We start from the raw sequence: 17,966 nt of genomic DNA on the forward strand, positions 1-17,966 counted from the left end.
CGCTGGCTGACGGTTGCCGAGGGACGGCCTACGCGTTAGGAATCATGCAGGTAATCACCACACCGATTACTGAGGATTAGACACGGAGGGGTCGGCGGTCCGAACTCGGTACCACCCACAGTTCTGGCTTCCTGACGGCAGTGGTGCTCTCCAGGTAGGAGTGTCGGAGCTGGGCCACCGAGACCCGGGTGTCGAGCGTGCCGATGTCCCCGTTGGGTACGCCCCCATCCCTGCTGTGGAACACCCTCTCCTTGCTGGCAGCCCGCTCCAGGCTCCTGAACACGGCAGAGCGCTGGGCCACCCCGATGTCGGACATGGAGCGCATGCGGACCTTGTGCTTGGTGGGGGGCGTCTCCACACTCCTCTGCCGGGCCAGGGCGGGGCTCCTCTGGAGGTGGGCGGTGGCCTCGCTCCGCTGCTGGGCCTCCCTTGGCGGGGTCAGCGCCTCCTCTGCAGCCTGGTGCCGGGGCCCGTGCTCCGGCGGCCTGGTGGGCTCCGCCTCCGCCTCGTTGCCGTGCCGGCGCCCCCTGTACCCCTCCCGCGGCCCCTCCCTGTGGAGCCGGTGCAAGTCCTCCACGCTCCTCTCCCTGCGGCGCACCTCCGACGGCAGGACCGCCTTCCTGCTCCTCAGCAGGCCCTCGGTCCGGACCTCCCCCGTGCCGTCCTGGGCTGGGCCTTGGGTCTGGACGTGGTCGACGCTCCCCCTTCTTTCCGTCTCCTTCTCCTGTGCCGGGGGGGTGACCGGCATCGAGAGGTACCCCTGACGGACGCTGTGCTCTCCTATCGGCCTGGCAAGTGGGGGCGGGCCGGTGGGCTGGGCATAGCTGGGTGACTGTGGCTGCCCCGTGCTGGGGTGTGAAGGGATAGGGGGAGTTGTGTTCTGGGCGGAGGAGTTGGGGCGAGAGCCCATGTAGTGCGCCCACACCAGCGGGTGCCTCCTGGACGCTAGGTTTGCAGCTTCGGGCATCTGCTCGGGGCGCCTCTGCACAACTTCCTCTTTCCCCAGCCTGTCTCTAACTCTAATCCTTCCGGGAAAAAGAAGGGATTAACACCTCTTTAGAACCAGATCTCAAAAACATCACGGACACCGAGAACTTTCTCTTTGTGCGGTACAATTTGTTCCTTCAGATTTAGTCTGCGAAAGCTCAGAACGATGAGCTTTGAAAAAATTAGATTCCCTGACAGAAATTCCTGTAATGGCATTGAGAAATATGACAGAGACCAGCAGGAAAGAAATACAACTCCTACGAGAGTAGTTAATACTGGGACACTCTCAAGCAGTAAAGGGGTTACAAAGTAAGTACTAGTGATTATTAATGCCCGTAGTGAGTTATGATCCTCCACAAGAGTGCACAAGCAGTTATCTGTAGGAGCCTCACAAATGGCTCATTGGCCCAGTTAACTGTACCACCACCATCATCTATTCTTCACCCTACAGCACAGGTTAAAGCATCAATCCCATACACACAGGCCAACAAGGGAGCAACTTGCATGGCGGCATAGCCAAACTCACATAAAAATGGACGCATCAGCTTAAAATTACATTAAGATCCACCAAAACAGCTACATTGAGACAGCGTCTCTCACAGGTAGAAATGCTCTACAGAAAATGTCATTGTTGTGTCTGAGGAAGTGGGAAAGCTAGAGGGACAATACTGTGGGTTGAATGGACAGATCCTTTTACTAGGAAATCCTGCACTGGCAGGAACCATGCCAGTTGCACCGTGCTGTTCTTAACCGCATTCTCAAGTAGGATAATCGGTGCAAATAGACGTTAGCTCCTCCGATGCTGCAAGCTGGTTCATAAAGAAGCTCAACTCATCCCCAGTGTGACCTCCTAGAACAAGATATGGGTGGGTGAAGCAGAGGTCATTTGATCAGCTTGAGCTGCATCTCTGAACAGGATGACTAAAACCATCACGTGTGGCTCCTGGACTGTGCTTTGGGGCACAGCAGAAATGATTCGATTTTAGGGCTGCCCAGAGCCACTGCTTTTTAAAACAGCAGCGTCTCCAGCGGGCAGGTTTTTACAGGCTTACTGAGCAGCTGGCAGAATGGTTAGGTTTCACCTGTCCACAGCACTCAATGCCTGGCTCAGTGCTGAATGACTTCCCTCCGACCAGGGAGAGCATCTGGGCCAGACCCCGCTCCATAAATAGCCTTCTCAAAAGGCAACTGCTGCTGCTCTCCCCTACTGAGCTGTCAGGAGAGATATTTACCCCAGCCTTCCATTTCCCAGAATCCCCTGGGTCAAAAACTCCAGAACTCTCCAGTATTCTGCAACTTGTTACTTTAATGGTGCAGTTGCAGTATTTATTGTGCTATTATTATATGTTTATTTTATGTTGTGTACCTCTGTTCCCAACATGCTTGCCTGTTGGCAGGGCAATTTCCTTTTTGGCTCAGTAAACAAACTACCCATCTATCCGTATGCTGAGACGTGCTGTTCATTGCCTTTTTGGAGGTCTCATTAAAATGTGGTAGAGCCGGTACAGCTGAACCTTACCTCCTACCGTTCTATTTCGAGCGGAGTGTGCAGATCAGAGATTATGAGGACTAACCAGCCTGCTGAGTTAAGAGGCACTTCATTAGGCCCAAAGCAGAACAAAAAGCTGCTAATTGGTTTAGAAATCTGCCTGTCACGACACTAACTACCTGCATAAACACAGCCATGTAGCATACAGAGCCAGACAGGCCACACACATGGTCTGCTCTGATTAAAATGCCAAGGAAGTGGTTTTTCTTTCTTAAAGACAAAAAAAAGAATATTAACATATAAATATTGTGTGAGCTCTTTACAAAACCCTCCAGAAGAGATATGGTGAACTCAATTTTCACAAAAGCAGCAAACTCACCGCCAGTGATTTGAGGGCACTTTTTTTTTTTGGTGCGAGTTTGCAAAATCGGAGCGTGCAAGAGCCAGGTGCTGACGTAGAGTGTGAGTGGGATGAGACCCGAGCCGTTTGCGCCCGAACCCATCTGAGACCCCCCCCCACTCTGCCTGAGGGAGCCAGGCCTAATCAGTACGGTGCAGACTGACCACACTGCGCCCTCAGCAGAGGTCAGCACCCCACCTTCACTGAGGGAAGCTACTGAGACCTCATTAATCCACCCAGACCACTCCTCCCTACCTCTGCCATTGTAGCCTGTGGAATCTTCCCTAAACTTAGCTTAGCAAAACATAGTCAAATGTAGTTATTTAGATTTACAGTTATTAGTGAATATAGGAATGGGTGTGAGTGAAATCCTCTGGAGGAAGTGTCCGGAATGCATTTAGAGAGGGAGATTCTGTCAGCTCATACCGCAGAGTAACTCCTTGCTGTGAGAGGAGTTAAGGATATACCAGATTGGGATCACAGGGGTCTGCAGTCATTATGGGATAGGTGGTTGGGGGTCAGACGGGTCCTTTGTTAAGAAAGGGTGGAGTATCACACACACAACCCCATATCCCAGAGTACCTGGAGGGCCAGTCGATATCGTCCAAATCTGCGCGGAGCCAATCATTCTGTGGTGCAAAGACCAGGCTACACAGCAACATGGACAAAAACATTAACAGCACAAGGATTTTAATGGTGTTTGTTATTTTTAACTATTGAATATTAACTACTAAATATTCATACATTTTCACTGGTGGGGATGGCACATGTAAATAAATGTAGAAATGAACTGTGTGACTAGGCCCAGTTCAGGCCTCTAGCTTGGCTTTTTAATGAACTGAAAATTTAAAAGTTATGCCCTCACTACACTGGACCACATATCTGTCCGAGGTCTCCTTCAAACATCTGGTACATTTCCCTAAACACCACCAGAAAGGCAGACGGTTACTGGGGTTAAAGGTGAAATGGATCATGCTGGATGAAGGAATGGGGGCCCTTGTGAAGTTTGAACCCATCCACATAATTCATCATACTGACACTTCTGTACTTTATTTTGCCCCTTAGAATTTTTCATGAATTTCACTGGGGGTGAAAAATGTAACATTGACACTAAGGTCAAACCACAGAGTGAAGGACTGAGTAAGGGTTAGTGTGGGTTTGACCACAGCCTAACCAAACATGGCAGCCCTGATAAACCATGGAAACTCATCTGAACTACTGCAGGAGGTGGGTGTGGGCTGAGGACAAACATCTTTACAGACAGTAAATCTGACAGTAAGCAGACCCAGCTGAAAGACCAATTTATATAGTACTGCCAAGATTTATGCTGCTGTTTAATGCTAGTTATACTCAATTCACTAAAAAGGTAGTACTGTAAAACCACACTTAATGCCAAACATGTAGCCTGCTACTCAAAAAGCACTCAATATCCGCCCTCTACAGTTCAAGGAAATTCGAAGATGGAAAAAGTGCAAAACAAAGAGTGTGCAGCACATCTGATCTTTGCAAAGGAATCTGAGATGACAGCGCTGAACTGCTTGAGATATGAAGAGGCTGCCTGACGATTCCCTTCAATTCAACTCAGAGTTTGCAGGGCATCGCTCTGTGTTCCCACCTCAGACAGAGCACGTCAGCTGCTACAGGAAACAGCAGCTGACATGCTCGCCTCATACGAATCACACTACATTTAGGCGTGCATGCCGCGTTTATAAACTTACATGATTTAAACGAATCACTGCACCGTATTCAACCATCTCAAAAAAGTTCATGCAATATGCCACTTTAACCAGGGCAGATCTGAGTAAAATCAGACAAAGTGAACATTTAAGTAGGTCCACAGACACTAAGCTTGTGGTGACCACCTCAGTGCAGGTTCTTGGCGTGTCACTCCCGCCTGAGTCTCGGCTCTGATAGCGTGCCATGAAACCTGACGCCCGTCTGATCTCTGATGAGGTGTGGGCGGGGGTTCTGAAACCTGAGCCCAGCTCCACCTCGGCATGACACCGGCGGGAGCCTGCCCCCTTCCCGAATGTGCTCCTGACAAACACACATTTCTCACTGCGCTCTTGAGCCCGTGCCTCTATCACCCCGGTGTTAGATCAGGGTCAGCAGGGAGTGGATGAAAGGTGAGACTGCAATGTTTATCCATTAGAATTGTTTGTAATCCATGCGGCCTCATTAACATTCTGAACCCCCCCACATCACCCCCACCCTCACCCCAGAGGAAAAAATAAAACTTCAAAGGCAAAACGATGCTAGGACTAAATGTTCCACAAGACGAGCCTGCATTCTGTCAATGAAAATAAGGCCACATGCACTCTGTATAAAAGGTTGCATTGGATCATGGGTAATATCAAAGTATAAAATGAGCTCTATGTTCACAAATAAAATATAAAACTAGATGGAGACGTCTAGTTAGACTACAGTTATAAACCGCTAATGGAGTCAGAACAAAGGAATAAATACAAGGGGAAATGCTTTTTTTGGATTCAGTGACAGAGCCACTGGGAGGGACAACCTGTCAACAGGAAATCACTTGAAGGCTTAAAGTCAGTCAACGGTAGTCACACTATATGAATCTGGCATATTCCCTTCGCATTTCTTAATGAAATGAAATTCACTGGATTAGACCTGCTGTGCTGTTAGAGCGGTGAATTAGACATGCACGATCAGCCATTTATCCCTACTCATTCATTGGAAAGGGAGTCATTTCAAAGTGGCCTTCTTTGAGCATAGCATACAGACCCTGGAAAAAAGACCAGGCGCTGAACTGAAGGTCAGCCTTGCAAGCCTATTCAGGTGAGCTGGTGATGCATCAGACCATTTACTCAGTCCATCTTTAAAAATGGACAGACAGTTAATGGGGCACCTATGGCGCTGCTCTGGAGGCTTGTTACAAAGGTGGTTTATAAAGGTGAGATGCGCACTGCACTGAGGACAGAGGACACCACACTCACCCTTGTCTGCTGAGGATGTTCTGGGCCTGCTGCTCGATGAACAGGTCGCCGGGGGAGATGCCGTACCGCGCCGAGGGCAGGGACGAGCGCCGGCCGGTTTTCGGGGAGTTGGGCACCCCGGTGATGGAGGCGTCTTTGGCGGGCGACTTGGCGGGAGTGGACACTTCCATATAGTTGGGCTGGTCCTGGGTCTGCGCCCTGCCGCCCCGGTCTTGGGCCCGCTTGTAGTTCTCCATGTTCATCATCCTCTCGCGCTCCGAGAAGCTGCCCTGCCTCTCGCGGGTGGGGCTGGGCTCGGAGTAGGCCTGAATGACGGCCCGCCCCACACCCGAGCTGCTGCTGTACGGGACGCCCCGATCCCCCCGGCCCTCCTCCTCATCCCTGCTCCGACGGCGCTCTAAAAGGATGTGCCGCTCCGAGGGGGTGTGCCTATCTGCAGGGCCGTGCCTCTCCGATGGGGTGTGTCTCTCCTGAGGGATGTGCCTCTCTGAATGGGCGTGTCTCTCAGACGGGGCGTGCCTCTCCGTGTCGGACTCCTTGCGCAGGCGGGTGTAGCGGGGCGTGAAGTCCACCTCGGGCTCCTGGTCCAGGGAGAGGCCGTACCTCTCTGCCAGCTGCCGCCGCCGCTCCGCTTTATACCGGGCTATTCTCTCCGCCTTGGAGTCCAGGCCTGCCGAGCTCGGGGGGGCGGGGCCGAGGGTGGAGTCCGCGTGCGCTGGCTGAGGCTCCGCCCGACTCCGCGCCCTCGACTGCCGCTCCGGAGAGGGGACGTCAGGGGCCTCCAGCTCCTCCCGGCTGTAGCGTCTGACTGCGGGCGGAGAGGAGAGACGCGTTTCAGCGGAGGTCCGCCGCAGCAAAGCACCCCTGCCCCGTTAGCATGCTGCCGGTCTTACCCACGATGCAGGGGTCGCAGGGGTCAGAGGCCCGGGTGTAGCGCGGCGTGTCCTCCTCCAGCAGCCGGTTGGTCACCAGGCCGGCACAGCTCGGCAGGAGGACGGGTTGTGTGTCCGTCTCGATGCCCTCCAGACGCCGGGCGATCCTCTCTTTCCTACACAGCAGTGTACCAACACAGCAGCAGTTAGAGACCCGACTCCTTGCGCACCATTGATTTGAACCCTTTCCCGCGTACGGTCACACCGGTGTGATTAGCCATTTAGCGCGTATGCCAACACTGGTGCGATTAGAACACGAGATTCAAAAAATTCTAGCTAATTTTAGCTTTGAGGAAACGGCAATTTAACAAAAAATAAAGTAAATGTGGTGGTGAAAACTATGAGAAGCTTAACGCTAATGAAAACATAACAAACCATATAACATAACACGCATGCTACATAGTATAAAATAAGTTACGTGCGAAAGGGTTAAGACGGGGTGGGCAATCAGGAGGTTGCAGGTTTATTTCCCAATGGCTTATGCACATATCCAGCAGCATAAATTGGTAGTACCTGCAATGCATGCACTCCACCACCCTATATACAGTTGTGTGCACAAGAAAAAATAAACTCACCGACACTAACAAAATGGATGTTCAGGAAAAGCTACTGATCAACGCAAAGTATATGGAGAATTTAGGTTTATATGGTAGTTAGGGTGTGCTAGCTGTATTTTTTTTCTGGCAACCATACCTGTTCATTTCCAGATCACTGGAGACGACACCTTCAAAGCGTTTCTTTAATTCTGAAACTGGGGAAGGAAAAAAAAAAAACAGATACAAACTCAGCTAAGTCCAGTCAGTAATCAAGACACCTAAAATGCTATGAGAAAGAGATCCTGCACAACAGCTGAGGTGACTCAAAGCTGGTGGAAGCTCTTGGTCTGTGCAGCTGAAATTGTTTTCCTGTTTGAGAATATGTGCTGCCAATTAAAACTTGAGGGAATGAATTGTTCAAACACATGTACCAAACTTCAGCATTTAGTACCCACACAACTTTTTACATTATTAGACCACAACATTCCCCCGCAACCACTAACCACTCCAACCACTGGGTCATAAACATGAATCAGAAATCACATTAATTTAGAATGACAGGGAGATGGACAGCTAATCGCTGTCAATCCACCATATAGATCTACAGGATGACTGCACTGGAAATGAGCTGACTATCACCAGCTATAAAAATGCACTATACCAAAATTTGATGGACTGGTTGAACTGGCAATTATGAAAGATAGTGTATAGGTTTAACATTGATTTCTATTATATATTATATTCTATTATATTTCTATCCAATTTCTCTTAACATTACTGATTTCCTCAACACACTCTTAACAGGATAAGCATTCCAGCAACTGCTCAAATGAGTCGATCCAAATCATTCTTTCAAAGTAAAAACAGATTAAAAACACAAAACCCAGATGGCGTAGGTCACTTGATGTTTTGATACTTTCCAATGAGCAGCTCTGAACAGCCAAGAAGACATCTACAGTTTGTGTTTCAGGCTACATTGAGAAGCCCATGAAGAGTTTTCCCTGAGAACATTTCTGCAAGTAGGCTTAACATGGGGAAAATCATCAGGGGAATTCATCCTGAATTTTCCATGTCACTACTTTAAATTGAAGACCCCGATCAGAGACAACCTGAGAATTAAGGCAGAGACCCACTGTTTCCTGGCCAAGAGGATTAAACTGGATTGTGGGTAGAAGATAAAGTTGTCTTCAGGACGAGTTTATCATGGCGTTACGCACAATGCTTAAGGAACTGTTTTTGGGGAAGTTCGGTAACTGACTTCTCCACAGCACTGTGGCAAACCAAAAGTATGTATGTACTTGAAACCTGAAAAATGTATTTTTTGAAGTTTAACACATTACCAAATAAGCATTTTGCCATTTACCTACTGGACACTCAGACAGATTAAATCATTGATTATATCATTTCCCCACAAACATCTGCATCACTTTGGTTAGTCTGTGACAGTCACAGAAGCCTATGGGTAAACAGCCCTGCAGGAGGAGCACAGCACACATCTGCTCCAGCCGTACACAGCACCTGCTCAGTTTACGGCCTTCCTCAGACTGCAAGGCAGTGCCCTGACTGACCCCCTCGCTGAGGTGTAAACTCGCCGTGAGCCCAGTACACAGTGGGTATCCATGGCTGCCGAGCAGGGCCGGCTGGGGGCTTTAAATAGACCCGTCATGCTGGCACCCCGGGAGGCTCTTGTGGGGCCCTGTCACACCCGCAGCACCCCGGACCACACACCCACACCCTAACTGCTACCATTTCACATGTGTCTAAAGCCTGTTGCTTTCTCATCTGTGAATGGTACTTAACCTGAACAGATTCGGTAAATACACAGCTGTATAAAGGGACAAAATGCAAGCTTTTTCTGTGGATAGAGGGTAAGCAAATAATGTTAGTCTGGTAAGCAGATAATGCAATAATGTACAAACCAGTCAGTGTACAAACCATGGCCTGTGTTTAAAACATTTCTCTCAAGGGCTCCTTGCAGTTGTGAGAAAGTGTGCTTTTTTGCTAAAGACCTACTAAACCACTTGGAGACAGTCAAACCACATCTGCTTAAAAAGCTAAACTCACCTTTGGGTAGGACTGCCAAAAGGTTGGCATCGATATCCTTGGTGCTCCCGGCCGACTCGTCCTTGTCCTCGAACGAAAACTCTTTCTGAAGGCTGAAACAAAACGAGTAGCAACGGTATTTTCTGTAAGTCGCAAAATCACTGTGAGAGTTGAGACAGCAAAGATCCTTGAAAACATGCCCTTGAGAAAATGTGATATCAACTCCAGTCCACAATGAGACGACGGCATAGCCTCACATTACTTCAGGTCTTGCGCAGGGCCCTGCACATATTTTCATGGGAGCAGTAGGTTCATGATCATATACAGATCATGTCAAAACTGATGACAAGAGTGGGATCACAGCTGGTGACCCTGGACACAAGCGCTTACAATCCAACATAAACAAACCCCTAACAACAGAAACAAACATGGCTGCAAGCACCAATCCCACGGGTCAAGCATCCAGCAGCTTCTCAAGGGCAACATGACTTGGAGAGTCAAGATACAAACAGCAGCAAAACCACCAAATCGGTTTCTTTAATGGCCATTTATATGCACTTGTAATAAATATGAGGTCATCATCTCCAATTTGAGTCTGAAATTGAGAAAGAGAAAAGCACTCATTTTCACATGAGGTAACTTGTGTAATTCTGTTTGGCTGCTAAGCAATATGACACACTGGCATGGCATTTGTTGACTGTGTACAACTCTTAAATATATCATTCTAACATGATAAAACTATCACTCTGCCAACTACTGTACTGTACTGGATTTTAACATCATCATTACATTACAACTGATGAAACATTGCCATAGACTCTGAACTGAGATGTCTGGAAACTAGTAACCTCACCTGACCGCTCCAACTTGCTACTTGAGGTCTGACCATTGTTACTTTGGACTCAAGTCCAGACTCATGGGTTAGGATCTGAGACTTACTTGTGACTCACGTAAGTGTGTGCCAAAGGGAGAAAGGGCATATACCCTACTGAGTATACGGTATGTGCAATTTGATGGCAGCCATAACATTTCACATACAAAACTTCAAGAGCAGCATCTGTAATTCAGGAGTAAGGGAATCAAATCTGATTGAGCAGTAGGAACTAGCCTTTTTCCAGAAGTTGTAGAGATAAAGAAAAAAAAAAAAAAAGAGTACACGGGGAACCTTGAGGTGAGGCCACTGATAATAGTAATTATTATAACCTTATATGTATTTACGACTTGTATATTGTACTGCATGCACAGGTATTCTCTAGTCTCTCAGTGAACTGTGGTGACCAGACAAACATTTTTGCAGATTTAGCCTCATTTGTTTCTTGACTCTGGAGGTAACAGCAAACTCCAGATACAGTGACCAGGCATTTCAGCGAGCCGACACTACTCTTAGAGGAAAGAATCTTATCAGAAACAAGATTCCCACATCCCATAAGTCACAAACTCCTATTCAACAGCCAGGACCATGATCTGAAAGCTTTAACTCTACAGATTAAAAGGGCAAATCAGGCATGTGACCTTAACTTTTACTTTCCTAGCCACCACAACACTTACAGCCTGCCTTGCCTCTCTCCCACACACACACACACACACACTGTTCTGCCCTTCAGTGCAAGACTTTGGTTAAGAATAAAAAAAACAAACTACACATACAAGACAAGGCCAAGGAAAATAAACCTACCAGAGAGACTGACACTAAAATTCATTACATTTGCTCTGAGCCACAGGAATTCAGCTGCTCACCAACAAAGGCTGAAAACATTATGGCTTCGGCCAAAGCTTCGCACCCTGTTGCAGATGGGACTCATTAGCAGTCTCCTGGTCTCCAAGCTGCAGATCACACTTGATGCCCAAGTTTGTCCCACGAACGCTCAACAGAGCTCAGATATCGCAAGCATGGCATCTACGGCAAATGTCGCATTCGCCTCTTTAGGGAAATTGTGTTTATGTAAGTGGGGTATAATGGTTTCAGTTTTGGATTTGCTCAGATTTTCATTAGGTTGTTATCGGACAGCTGAAGTAACCTCACCACCTCTGCCCAATTACCCCCTTGACTGATGATGTCACCTACTGCTTATTGGACAATCAGCCACTCAAGTGTATTACAGCTGGCCATGAACGATCAATTAGAGTGATTGCAAAATATTTAAATCAACATCCAAATTCATTAAGTATATAGATATAGATGGGTGAGGGGTTGGCATTCTTTCAAAACTCAGTATATTTTCATTGGAATTTGGCTCCCTGAAACCGTACCAAACCTGCAGTGACCACCTCACAACTACAAACAAAGCAGCATTCCAGATAGAAAGGGCCAGGGACCATTCTAGCATTCTTTGATATATTTGGGTTGCTGGTATAAATATGACACTCAGAGAGTTGGCGCATTTTACATTTTGAAAGAGGGACGACCCCTAAAAGGGTCTGACTTTGTAAAGAAAATAAAACATTCTAAGGCTGAGGTGATCTTGACAAATCTGGTAACTGAAGTCATATTACCAGATAATCAGCACTTTTTCATAAAAGGCTTCATTATAAATGCCACAGATGTTTGCTATAGCACACAGTTGCACTGCAAATGACTGAAAAGAGATCTCAGCTGTGTAGGGCTGACACCTGTAACTCCATTAAAACATATACTGTAACATATTAAAAACATCTTGTATTAGTATTACATTTCAGCTCATACACAAGATAGTGGGCACTGATTTGTTAAAACCTAAAAGAAACAATGGTTACAAAGTCTGTGTGCAGAAGTTTGTGTCTTATTCCAAAGAAGAAAATGCTATAACACAAGTTGCTAAGTAGTATACTTTGGCCCTTCTACACTTGAAACCAAATAACCAGTTTGTTCAGTTTTTAAATACTTATAAATTTAGACCAATTAGATTCAATGTTGTGACATCTTAACAGCAACCTGCTCTCAACACACTGGCAGGTGGGACACAGCATACAGAAATGTTGGCCATGCTTTTACAATACCAGCTGGGCGGCAAACCCGAGAGTGACTGAGTGATGACATTATAAATGAGAACAAGCGTCTAGCACACAGTGACAAAGAGAGAGTCCCCTTCCAAGTGACAGAGTGAACACCAACTCAACAAGCAGCACCAAGCACTTTCAGACTGGAGGCTTAAAGCCTGACAAATGAATCTATCCAAGTCTGAATCTGACACAGACCGGTCAGATGTAAGGCAAAGTGCAAAGCTGTGACACAGAGACAAGTGACTGCAGGTATTTGACACTGTCCACTTCTCCACTGCACTTAATCACATAGACATAAGCTTCTTACCCAAGTGCAACAAGCTTACATAAGCTGTGACCCAAGGACTATATAAAGGGTTAAAAGCACTGCAAGGGGAGAATTTCAGTTTCTACGGAATTACCACTGAGCCTTCACTTGCACAGTCACCCACAATCCCTTGCGTCAGACAGGAGAGAGGACATCATCGTGAATCGGGCTGATTAGGAACAGTTGCAGTAAGGGGGACGCCGTCTTAGACTGGACACCTACCTCAAAGCCCTCTTCTGTAAGAGTCTCGGACTGCCAGGCTTGACCGGAGATTCAACTCCAAAGCCTGCAAAAAGGAAAGAGCCCGCAGTCAGCACAACGGCTCTTGCACAGCACAAGACGGAAATGATACAAATCAATGCACGCAAATCAAAATTCTCAATACAATCGCATCAAGGTTGCAGTAAAACCAAGTGACCCAAGCAAGTTCATAACGGGATGTTTTGGCAGGGATCTGCTACAGAAATCACATCACTTTTGCTCAGTAGATGTTCTAATCTAGGGCGACTTAGCTTACATAGCTCACAATTCTTATGCTATCCAAATACACAGCTGGATACGGTTAACTGCCCTGAGGTACAACTGCAATGGCCCACCGGGGAATAAAACTAGTAACCTTTGGGTTATGTGCCCTGCTTTCACCTAAGACAGCCTCTCTCCTCCATGCAGTGTAGAATATTCTACAGACTTCCTCTCCTTTGATTGGAGCAGTCCGTCAGTGCCAGGCTGCAGCAGAGCACCATGGGATTGACTTATTTTCCATTTTACTTTAATAACGCTTGAGAGTCCAGTCACACTCCAAGGGTGTCCGGGCCAGGACAGAAGTGCTGCGGCAATCCATCTCTCTCTCACACGCCGAGGTACTCAACAAAATGGCTTAACTTATGACCACAAAGCATAAAAAATTAAACTGTGAAAGGAAACCATCAAGTATTATGCTCCCAATCAGTGATACTTCTTGACCTCATTAAATTAATCTTTGATTACCAACAGCATTCTATGTGTCAGCTAAAATGATGAACTGCAGTCGCATCTCCTTTATTGCCACATTTTAAGCCACAAATTAGGAAACCATTTTTGCCTTTCTGCACTAATGCATTTCCCTGGCTGAAACAAATCAGTACTCTTATGTACAGTCCTAACTGCAGACTAACTGCAAACCATTGCAAGTCAACACATTGTCTTAGTACACAGTTGCAACTTGTTCAGAATGAGACAGACAAAGTAAAAACAATAGGGAAAGAGCAGGAGAAACAGAATGCACATTTTTAGCAAATCTTGCTGTCAAGGTGTTAGGGTCATTTTTCAAAAAGTCCATCCTCCTTAACCTCTGTTTACGCACAGGTCAGAGGATGGAACACCAGCAGGGGTCACCGGTGGTCCGACCCCATTCAGGCAGATGCTCTGACCATCTCCCAAACTACAGCGAGTACAGAAGTATATTCTGTGTGTGTTTACATTTATATATTTTTGACGGTGGAGGAAGCAGGAGAACATGTTTTCAATCCAAGCTGATGGGAGGGGCAAAAAGACTGAAGGAAACCTGTTAAACCAAAAGTGAAGCATGAATTGCATAAGTCACAAAGTGCTGATTTTTTTGAATACAGAAAAAAACATGTGCTTCAGCTTATGAACACTGCAGTTCAAGTGGTCACTGCAGCCCCCCCCCGCCCTTTTTGGGAACGCCACCTACAGAAACACCAGACCCTCTCTTCCGTCTGGCCCTTAAAATGTGTGGATTGATGCTGACAGCCTCACAGGAAAAACAAAAGCTTGGAAAAAAATGTTCTCGAATACATGTTTGGTATATGGAGTATTATCCCAGCTGTAGAGATTATCCTGTGTAAACATCGCTCACTAGGGAGAAATGCTTCACCCTGACAAGTCCCTGGCAACTAAGAGAGCAACCTTAATTGATGGGAGTGAGAATGCAATACTGTGAAAGGCAAGGTTTTATGAACAATTAAACCGGTTAATAAAGTGGAATGAAGTGTACTGTTATAGATATCCAAGTATCTGCCATTTTGAATGAACCAATTTTATGGCAAACCCCCCCACAGGGCGGTACTGTGTGCACACACAAGTTAAGGGCATGAGCAACTAATCAGAAAAACCAGGGCTAAATTTATAGCCCAACGAATGGCATGCAAGCAATTTCAGAACTTTAGACCTGTCACATACATTAAACATACCATATGGGGGTGTGTGAACTGCAATTAGAGACCTTTCCCTGGTGTGTAAAAACCTTTGACAAGCTGGACATACAAGGAGCCCCAACGCTTAAAAAAACAATCTGAATTAGCTTGTTGCCCGATTCCATTTCCTGATTTATTCGTTAGACATTTGCAATATGTTGGTGTCTGTAAAAACAGTCCACCAACACGAACCAAATATAAAAGCATTTAAAAATAACGCAGAGCTACCATCCTCCGTATTCTCATAGTTGACATTTCTGCTCCAGCAATGTGAAGCTGTTGCAAATACGACCTAATACAGAAAACAGAACAAGTGACTGTGCATGACACTCCTATTGGAGGCATTCCCACTTTCCCCTATAAGAGAATCTTCCCAGAGTAGAGAAATTCAAACCATTTTGGCCCCAGAAGCCAGCACGTTTCTGCTGGAACAAGCTTATCCCGAGAGGGATTCAGAATGGCCCGAAAGGGGGTCTCTGTCACATCCTCTTAGGAAGATATTATTGGCTCGTTAGATTGACTCCTTTCATGCACAGAATGCACCAGGTCTCTATGCCTCACAGGCACAGGCTAATCAAAAGGGGCATGAAGAGGAGTCAACAATCCAAAGCAAGGGGTTTTCTAAAAATACTGAGGAACAACAAGGTGAAAATAGCCCCTACTGGAGATGACACCCCCCCCCCCCCCTACCCCCCAACATCCCCCAATTGGAGCAGTCACAGGGGCCCGTCCGGAAACAAAACTCCCTCACCATCTTGGCTTGCAAATCAGAATTTACACGTGAAGGAGCTGGGGGCAATTTACCCCCCCCCACCCCACACGCACACACACTGTGCGATTAAAAGGTACAAAAAAGATATTGGCGTGGCTGGATCTTAGCAATCAGGAAACAGGCTTTTTCCTCACCACTCTGCAGAGTGCAAGAGTTTGAGAGGACACGGATTTACGAACACACGGACAGTGCACTGACACCTGTTGAGACTACCCAGCCGGGAAGCATACCAGAGCCCAACTGTGCTGACAAATGAGTCAGAGCGAGAGACGGAGAGAGAAAGAGCACACAGTCAGACTCCGATGACTCTGTGCATCGCCGAAACACACCAGCAGCTCTGAGTTTCTCACACACAGGGTAAAGAAAAGCTCTCCTCGTCGCTGAGCACCCACGGTATCTAAACTCCCGTCCTTGGAATGCCAGGCGGTGTGATGCAAGGACGCTGGAAACGGCTCCACCACCCTGATAGTCCCGCGGCAGCTGCACTTACCGTGCCTGCAGTGGCCGGTGTGGCTCAGGTAGTTTGTGATCCAGGGGTTCCGGAACATGATTGCAGGGGAGTTTCAGGAAGGAGGAGGATGTCAGAGTGTTGGAAGAAAACAAAAATCCAGAGATGGCAGAAGCAGCAGCCAAGTAGGAGGCGATCCAGATGCGCACACGGTCCTGGGGGCTCCGCTACGTTCGGCAGGGTGCGAGCAGTTTCTCCCCCCCCCTCTCCGGCCAGGCCCCCCACTCACAGCAGAGCAGTCAGGCTGTCGCCGCGGTCCTTCGGCACGCTCCGAGCATCACAACAGCCTGCCAGACTAAAGCAGCTCACGACCCTAATCAGATTACAGGCAAAAATTAGACACTATAAAGTACTAAAACAGATTGGACGAAGAGGAGGAGGAGGAGAGCGCTCGGCTGGGGGGGGGGGGGGGGGGGGGGCTTGGGGGCGGCAGGGAGGAGAGACACGGGCTTGAAGCGGCAGCGGTGGTGTCGTTGCAGAGCAGGGCTGCCCTCGGACGCTCTCCTGGACCGCGGCGTGCGCCGGAGATGCTGCTCGGAACGAGGGGAGGCAATCTTCTCTAATGGACGAGAAATTCCACTCATCAGGGAAAAAAAGAAGGGGAGAGGGGGAGCGAGGAGAGGTGCTCAGAGGGAGAGAACGCGAGATCAGCTCCTCGTCTGCCAGGAGACCCGCTCTGACTAATCGCGTCATTATGCTGAACGCTTCGGCCATCCCCGACGAGGTCGGGCAGGAGCGCGGCTAAACAGCCCTGATTTATGGGCAACATGTGAGCAAAATTTCACGGGCGCACAAAGGGAAAGCGAACACAACTCCTGCCCCCTCCCCAAAAAAACCCGGGTGCTACCCTGTCGAGTCCAGACACATCGCGGCCATGTTCAGACCTGCAGGCTTGCACCATGACAGAATTTAAACCTTTCAAAGCCCTCAACATCAATTAAAAAAAAAAAAAAAACACACACACCCACTCAATGTGGCTATTATTTTGATAACACCGCTGGAGTTCCCCTCTCCCCTCCTCTGTTCCAACTCAGCTCTAATGTCAATGACTGGAACGCAAAACTTCATACTTTAACAATGACTTCGCACTTCATATCACACAAGTAAATATTCCCAATGAGAACATTCAGAATTATCAGTAATGTCAACTAGACCAGGGACTGGAACATTTTCTGCACATTGCACTGCATCCACCAAGTCTCCAGGAACATACTATAACAGTTGAGTAAACATTGTTTTTATTGTTTTAAAATGTTTAAAGCAGTTTTGAATGTGAAAATATGAAAGGCAAGGGAACGCATTTGGTCAGCAGAGAGGAAAAATATCATTTAACCATTATGGTGTTTTTAATTACAGTTTTTAGTTCAGCCAAAGCAGTGTTTGTCTTACACTATGCGCACATATTTCAAAATAGATTCTCAAAACAATTGAAACCACTTCATAGATGATGTTATGATTTAGTATAGGAGGCCGTCTGCTTTGAGTTAAACCCCTGTACTCAGTCCCTGACACAGAGGTCAGAGAGACATTCAAACCTAATAGAACCAAAACACACCACATCTTGCTCCGTCACACACATGCACGCGCGCGCACACACACACACACACACACACACACACACACACACACACACACACACACACACTCTGCTGTAACTGCCACTCACACACTTTCAGGGCAGTTAGTCAGGCTACGAATAACCCCACTGTGAATGCATTAGATCACCTCCCACTGAGATTCAACTATTTCTTACACCAATTAAAATCATTATAATATTACATTATTATTTGACATGAAATTAAGAGGAACTTCAATGTGCTGGCGCATTTCCAACAGGAACTAACATACAGCATAACACCAG

The 17,966-nt window shown here is 47.3% G+C and overlaps 1 protein-coding gene across 1 annotated transcript in view; it reads right to left on the reverse strand.

The window, feature by feature from the left end:
• LOC118770911 (supervillin-like) overlaps positions 1–16,418 on the reverse strand; it is a 52,347-nt gene extending 35,929 nt beyond the window's left edge. The window contains exons 1-8 of the mRNA XM_036518680.1: positions 16,088–16,418; positions 12,853–12,916; positions 9,366–9,457; positions 7,459–7,516; positions 6,727–6,881; positions 5,834–6,641; positions 3,459–3,524; positions 120–1,025 (exon numbers count right to left, since the gene is read on the reverse strand). Of these exons, the coding sequence (XP_036374573.1) occupies positions 120–1,025; positions 3,459–3,524; positions 5,834–6,641; positions 6,727–6,881; positions 7,459–7,516; positions 9,366–9,457; positions 12,853–12,916; positions 16,088–16,145 (2,207 nt within the window). The 5' untranslated portion in view covers positions 16,146–16,418. The remainder of the gene's footprint in view (positions 1–119; positions 1,026–3,458; positions 3,525–5,833; positions 6,642–6,726; positions 6,882–7,458; positions 7,517–9,365; positions 9,458–12,852; positions 12,917–16,087) is intronic.
• Positions 16,419–17,966: the final 1,548 nt, after the last annotated feature.

The sequence above is a fragment of the Megalops cyprinoides genome, chromosome 24 (assembly GCF_013368585.1).
Source record: "Megalops cyprinoides isolate fMegCyp1 chromosome 24, fMegCyp1.pri, whole genome shotgun sequence".
NCBI classification, from domain to species: domain Eukaryota; kingdom Metazoa; phylum Chordata; class Actinopteri; order Elopiformes; family Megalopidae; genus Megalops; species Megalops cyprinoides.